This window comes from Chroicocephalus ridibundus, chromosome 2 (assembly GCF_963924245.1).
Source record: "Chroicocephalus ridibundus chromosome 2, bChrRid1.1, whole genome shotgun sequence".
Lineage (NCBI taxonomy): Eukaryota > Metazoa > Chordata > Aves > Charadriiformes > Laridae > Chroicocephalus > Chroicocephalus ridibundus.
In genome coordinates this window covers 135,446,006-135,453,495 of record NC_086285.1, presented here as the reverse complement: position 1 = coordinate 135,453,495, position 7,490 = coordinate 135,446,006, and the positions used below count along the sequence as shown (strand labels likewise).

At 38.5% G+C, this 7,490-nt stretch overlaps 1 protein-coding gene across 4 annotated transcripts in view; it reads right to left on the bottom strand.

Moving 5' to 3' along the window:
• Nucleotides 1–4,244: 4,244 nt before the first annotated feature.
• HNF4G (hepatocyte nuclear factor 4 gamma) overlaps nucleotides 4,245–7,490 on the bottom strand; it is a 64,466-nt gene continuing 61,220 nt past the window's right edge. For all 4 annotated transcript variants that reach the window (XM_063327078.1, XM_063327077.1, XM_063327075.1 and 1 more), the window contains one exon: nucleotides 4,245–7,151. In XM_063327078.1, the coding sequence (XP_063183148.1) occupies nucleotides 7,033–7,151 (119 nt within the window). In that variant the 3' untranslated portion in view covers nucleotides 4,245–7,032. The remainder of the gene's footprint in view (nucleotides 7,152–7,490) is intronic.

Here is a 7,490-nt window from a genome sequence, read left to right as displayed (position 1 = left end):
TTCCAATATACTTGTAGAAGCTCTTTTTGTTTTGCTTGATGTCCCTAGCCAGGTCTAATTCCAAGGCGGCCTTGGCTTTCCTTGTTTCATCCCTGCACGCTCTGGTGGCATTCTTGTAATCCTCCCAAGGGGTCAGTCCCTTCTTCCACTTATTATAAACTTCCTTCTTCCACTTGAGCTTTTTCTGAAGCTCCCTGCTCAACCATGCAGGTCTCCTGCGTCCCTTGGCCGATTTCTTTCTCTTAGGGATGCACCGATCCTGAGCTTGGAGGAAGTGGTCTTTGAATATCAACCAGCTTTCTTGAGCCCCTTTGCCTTCCAGAGCCCTAGCCCACGGGATCTCTCCAAGCAGTTTCTTAAAGAGGTCGAAGTTAGCCCTCCTGAAATCCAAGGTTGTAATTTTACTTCTTGTTGTTGTTTTGTGGATAGTACCCATGATCCTGAACTCAATCATTTCATGATCACTACAACCTAGGGTGCCCCCAACCTTAATGTCCTCCACCAATCCCTCTGTGTTTGTCAGTACCAGGTCCAGGAGTGCTCCTCTCCTTGTTGGCTCCTGTACCACCTGTGTCAAAAAGTTGTCATCAATGCACTGGAGGAGCCTCCTGGACTGTGCATGCCTGGCTGTGTGGTCTTCCCAGCAGATATCGGGGTGATTGAAGTCCCCCATGAGAACCAGGGCCTGCGCTTGCGAGGCTACCTTCAGTTGTCTGTAGAAAGCCTCATCAGTCTCCCCATCCTGATCAGGTGGCCTGTAATAAACACCCACAACAGTGTCCCTCATATTTGCCTGTCCCTTAATCCTCACCCATAAGCTCTCAACCCGCTCTTCATCCGCCCCTAGTGAGAGCTCGATGCATTCCAAGATCCCTTCCAACCCAACACATTCTATGATTCTGTGATTCTAACTTGCAGAGCTTATCCAGGAGAAGCGGTCAGGACATGTGCACACGTAGTGCAGGTGATGCAACTGTTCAGCTGTGCCACCTGCAACAAGACACGATGATAAAAGGGGATTGGTGACAGGAAGCACTGCCACAGGCTACATGAAAGGTCGTGTTTAACTCCCATGGTACTACTGCCCATTGATAAGAAATAACACTTAGAGGAATTGTCTTGGCACAATGATGCAGAATGTGCCCAGGCGTCCCTGCACAGCAGCCCAGTGAAGAGCCAACAAGCTGTCTGTGGGGACCTGAGGGCATGCTAAGCTGCTGGGGTACTCTTCATTAACTGCTCTAAAAAACTGCAAATGAATCAGCTGTTCCAACTTGACCTGATGTTTGCATTGTACAGGTGACATACTGGACCATAAACCAAACTATATTGAGCAAAGCTCTTTGATCTTATACATCCACTGTAGAGGTTCTCATCATCTCTAGTGGAACTGACAGTGTAATCATATTTTTCTGTGTCTTCTTTCCTCCTCCTTTGACTAAATACCCTTGAAAGACTGTAGGACACCTTATTCTATACTCTATTAATTTTTTTTACTAACCAATCAATATCTCCTTTAACTTCTTAAGGTAATTTCGCTCCCAGAGACACATCTCCCTGCACAATCTTTGTTACTACATTTCCTTGAAGACATTCAGGATTCTAAGATTGAAACAGCAACTGCTCTCTGTTTAGTCAACCTACTAACAAACCGGCAGAGGACATTATGTGGGAGGCCAAACCTCATAAAACCACTGAGCCTAATCAGATACAGGAGGTTCTCAACTGTTCAACTCGCTACAATAAGATTCAAAGAGACCTGCCAGTGCTATTCAGATCCAAGTCAAAAAAATTTTAAAAGCGTGGATTTCTAGGCTTTCTTCTCTAATCTCAGGCCACAGTGTCTAAGCTTTAGATGAAACTACCCCTTGATCAAACTGGCTAAAGGAAAATCTTCAACACTTGCTGCTGTTCACTCAGTGGAGCATACCTTATCATATTAGACATCAGTGACATTCACCCTTTCTGGAGGAAAAAATGGTGACAGGCCCAAAATCATTGGGTAATTAAGAGCTCTGTGCTGGTGCAAGACCATACCACCATGATGTGACCTGGAGCAGCTGTCACACCAGGCATTGTTAGTGAGGAGGTGACAACCCTCTCAGCCCCACCAGTAAATCTAGTGTTGATGTGGCAACTTGACTGACACTTGACTCAAATGAACTACCAGATAATGTCAGTGGTAATCATAGCTCCACCACAACATTAAGGAATAGAGATCATTATCACAAAAAGATTTTTTAGGCATAAAATTCATGCTCCCCCATCTTGATGAGAATTTACCCATCCTGTTTAGACCCCATTCAGATATGTTGATATTCAAAGAGAATTATTTTCCTCTTTCCATCTTGTGACAAAAAATGGAAGTTCTCTTTCACTGTGTAAGTCTTTATATTTCATTTCTGTCTTTAAATTTCCTATCCTTTAATAGAAATATTTATCATTTTTATTAGAATCCAGGCATGCATTTTAATTTTTATGGAAGAAATTTTTGAAAATATATTTCCTGCAGTTCAGCGCCTTTACTCCTTTCTGTAATCAAATTTAGATTTTGACTTTATTTACGAGTAGACTTTCCAATTAATGAAAATATTGGGATTTGCTGCAGAACAATAAGGATGCAGAAGGACGCAGTGATTGATGCCAGCCTTGATGACAACTATGTTCTCTTTCTTTTTATATTACAAAAATTACAGAAGAGAGGGAAACACAATTGCACTGTTAACACAATTACTTTAAATTTGGGGATAAATATTTTTTTTCATATCTTGATTTTTCTTAGGGAGAATGAAAGGAAAGAAGAAAGCTAATGGCTGTACATCAGGGACAATATGAAAAATGTAGACATTTGCAAACCAATACGGAAGATTTATGAAAGACTTACTGTAAGATGTGGTGCTAAACACTGGCTTACTATATACTTTAGCATAAGTAACACAAATATTGGAGGTGCACAACTAGAAATAGTCTGTTGGAAAGACATAAAATATCTAGTCAGTCACAGATTGACAGACATCCTTGAGGTGAAACAGAACTGCCAAATATAGAAATATTAACCAAGAGCTATAATGGATTTTCTTATATTCTGAGAATGTTAAATTTTCTGTCACAGAATGTTCCTGGAACTCAGTAAATACCTTCACTCACATTCAGAATTCCTTAGTTGGAAGGAATTTGGTACAGTGACTAGAACTCAAAGTTAATACATCCATCTCTCTCTGTAAAATATACACTCCTGATTCACCTATTGGAGCTGTTTGTAAAGCTGATTTATGAAAATCCTTAAAGAATTGTCTGTCAGCATGACGCAGAATTGAAGATGTAGGGCTTTTACATGTTTTCTCCATTGTAGGCTGAAAAAATCCTCTTCCCTTCCCCAAAATCATAAACTTCCTTTACCCAAGTCAGCATTTAGAAGTAACGGGCAGAGAAATCCTTCATCTACAGTAATCAGCCACAGACACAGTATCTTCAGAGGGACCTGAAGTTCTCCAGCATTCAGAAGTGGAGCCTCTTCTTCCTCCCATGGCAGCTTTACCCTGCAGCTCCGCGCTCCAGAGCAGAGCATGTGTGAGCAAATGCTAACAGCCCAATTCATTGTGTTATTCCCACCACCCATTCAAAAAAACGAACAACCCACCCCTATTCAAAATCTACTCAAAGGAGGCATACAAATGAACATACTTTCCAAGGTCAAAGAGATACTGGTTATCTAAAAAAAATATATATATATATCTTAAAGAGTCTTTCTAAAGTTTTAAAAGTTTTTATCTACAAAACACATAACTGCTTAGTTGCAATTAAATTAGCCTAAACAACAATGCACTAGAGCAATGAAAGCGAGTGATTTGTTAAGCTATCCCTGTCCAGAAAATAAAAAAGGCTGCTGAACATATGCTTCATTTTAAACACAGATGGAATTAAGCATGTGCTTCAGTTCTTTTGTGAGTCAGAACTAAAAACTGAAAACCATAGCTATGTAATTCTTTACCATTTTACAGTAGAATCAACTAAAATGTTGCCATCATATTCTTTCATATGATTTCAATATCCTGCTTGAGCAGGTGGGTTGGATAAGATGACCTCCAGAGGTCCCTTCCATCCTCAGCCATTCTGTGATGCTGTGAATACCGTAGAGATGAAAGCATGTTTCAGTTTTATACTTATTCATAAGCAATATAAAGCATTGTCATTGTTTATGTAAACAGTAAAAAAATTACCAAAAGGCAAATGTGTCATTTGGATCATTCATTTTTCTTTATTGAGCTTTGATGAAAAACAGTCCATTTGAAATATTTCCAGCAACTATTTCAATTCCATATGCTCAACACAAAAACCTGGTATCAGAGTTCAAACATATAAAGTTACATCTCATTATAATTTAATATTTAACAAAGCTAATCATTTATGATTTTTCATAATTAAGTTTACAAAAATAATGTTACATTTATAAAATAAATCAGCTTTTCCCAATAAATTACAGTGGTGTTCTTATTCAAAAATGTAATATATCGTACAAAATAGATAACAACTTTTTGTCAGATAAAATACTAAAGTATATTTTTCATCCAGTACATTTTTGGCAGTGTGTGAAAACATTTTATTGTACACTTGATATCTAAAGTACAGTGTGAAAACTAAACCCATTAAGCTATTATGCACATCACTTACATAAGGCAAGGGTGGCCAACTTGGGGACTACTTTTTATTTCCAGTTAAATGTTTTTAGTCAGACCAATATTGCCATGTTTATGCAACTGACTTATTCAATATTATCCAGTAAATTCATGCAGATCCAACTTGAGTCCGACATTCTTTCTGTGACAAGTATACGAAAGTGACCCACATCAATCAACTTTTGGGCTGCTCAGTATCTCTTACGCATGCATTACTTTTGTGTTTCCCCACAAAGAGTTGGTGGCCAACTTGTAAAAATAGCACCAACTGGATTCCCCTGAAGTTAATGGCAAAATGTCGGTACTTTATTCTGTCATAAAACCTTATACTAAAAGGGACTTGTAAAAAGAGCAATGCATTGACAAAAAAATAAACAGTAACCAGCAAAAAGAAAAACACTCTAAAAAGCAAAAGGTAAACATTAAGAGCTACTGTAAGCAGACTTTACAAAAGCAACTACTTTAAAATAACATAAAGAAACACAGCATCTACCTGGTGGTAAGTGTATTCTCATTGAAGCTCTTTGAATGTTCAGGTCAGCTCAGCATTTACTGTGTTGCATTTCCTGCCTGCAAAGAATGTATCTGAAGAATCCTATCAGTTTGTTTGGGCAACTTTTATAAGCCAGAGATTTAACTACACCATATTTGGATGCTGTGATTAATGCAGGTGTCTGGTTCAGGATGATCAATGTCTCACCTCGCAGAATTTCTCACTCCACTATGTTTTCTCTTTGCAATAGTTCAGCAAACTGCAGTATTTTACTCTCTCTTTTTTTCTCTGTTTCTCTCTTATATAACTTCTGGGAAAGAAGCCTACTTTAAAGTACCGAAGGAAAATAATTGCTGTCTGGAATAAATAAAATGTGCAAAGTGGTGATTTTCTTATGACGTCACTGTTGTATGAACAACACATCACTTCATATATCATAATAGATTATTTTCACAAATTGTAACTGAGTGAGTATATGCCCAAGTCAGTATGTGTCACAAGGTCCCCTTTGTGAAAATCCACACAGGGTCCAAATCCAGATGGGTTATTATAAACTCCAGACACAAAACTTAGTCAATGTTGGATTCCCCCAGAATGGAACGGGAGGAAGAGGAGAAGGGGGCTCATCACAATAAACCAATTCATCCCAAGCTTCTGAAACCCCTTTAAAATCCAGAGAATGAGTATTTGCTGTGCTGGCTGTCTTCTGGCTTGGAATATCATGGCTCAGACCAGGAACATCTGGAGCTGAAGTCAGGTATGTTTGCCGCTTCAGTCATCAAGCCATATCTCTCCAGACACAGAGCTACTAAACAAGTACAACTTCTCTGTAGGTGAAGTTCAGAGCGATTGCTGAAACATGCATTCACCAGCCAGTTAGGCAACTAGTAAATCAAACAGTACAAAGTCTATACTTCAGCCCTGAGGTCAAGTGGCATGGTCTGGCCATACTCTTAGTTATACTCTCTCTGGCCCTAAAGAGAGGAGGCTATATCCAAAGCACCTGCTGAAAAGTGTCCCTAGACTGGACTAATTCCCTAAGCGTGCCCAGAAATTGTTCAGGAGGAGTACTAGTTAGTCCTGACCAAAAAGCATACCAGTCCTTGTTCTAACTATTTAGCAACATAAATGCTAGCATCCATGCCTTGGCACTGTCCAATTGACTGATATAGACATTACTGTGTAGACAGATTTTAAAAAGTCTTCAAATATATTTGCCCATGGCAGGCCCTCTGATTCATACAATGAGGTAAGTAGGGAGGATTCAACTCTTTTGTTGAAATTTTACTTGAAAGAGATGGTTCTTTCAAATCAAGATTATTTTTTTTTTTAAATGCATTGGGTATTTCTGTCCATTTAGTATTCTCTCCTTTTTATTTAATGCTTGTGCTTTGCTTGGTAGCCTACTGTTTTACTACTAATGGAATCTTGGCTTTTGTCTGATTAACCCGCATTTTCATGTCTAGAATTCACAGCTAAACAAGCACTAACCAGTACCGTCACAATGAAAAAATTATATACACGTCTAAACCAATAATATTAAGACAACAACTAAAACAGGAAATAAAAAATGAATCTGTGCAGTTAAAAGATCTAAAAATAATATCAACCCCTATACATATTTGTCAGGCTGCAGTGTCCACAGTTACAGTTGTACACAGCAGTCAGAACAGTGAGCGTTACTTTCCAAATCATGAGGTGTTTCAAGAAACACCCACAGTCGTGGCTGCTGAGGAAATAATTTCCTTTATCATCCTGAGATTTTAAATGTGCAAGTGTCCTACCAATTTATCTAGTGCATAAAAAGAAGGGAAGGAAGGGAGGAAGGGAGGAAGGGAGGGAAAGACAGAGACAGAAACTTTATCACAATGGTTTTTGTTTCAAAATAGATTGCTGTGCGATGACTGAAGCCTGATTTGTAGACATTTTGTATTCTTGCCCAGAGCCTTGAGGAGGGGAAGGCAATGGAGTTTCTGGGGTTGCTGAAAAAGAATATAGAAAGAATTACGTATTTTTACATTCTGGCCTACTCTGCATACACATATACATACTACTGCACTGAAAGGAAGTTCTGTTACATTTGGCATGCTAAGGAAATAGGGTATTTTAATTACCAGAAATTTTAGTTTATTAAAAATTGTGCATATGAAAACAATGGTATATCAGAATGGTGCTGAATTTTTAAAATTAGATTAAATTCAGGTCAAAGTCTCTTACTTAACACTGTTTATACACATACATTTTTAATGCACAATTATTTTAATTTAAGAATGCTGATGAAATAACTCTATGAGCACTGACAGGCCACCATTCTAATTAAT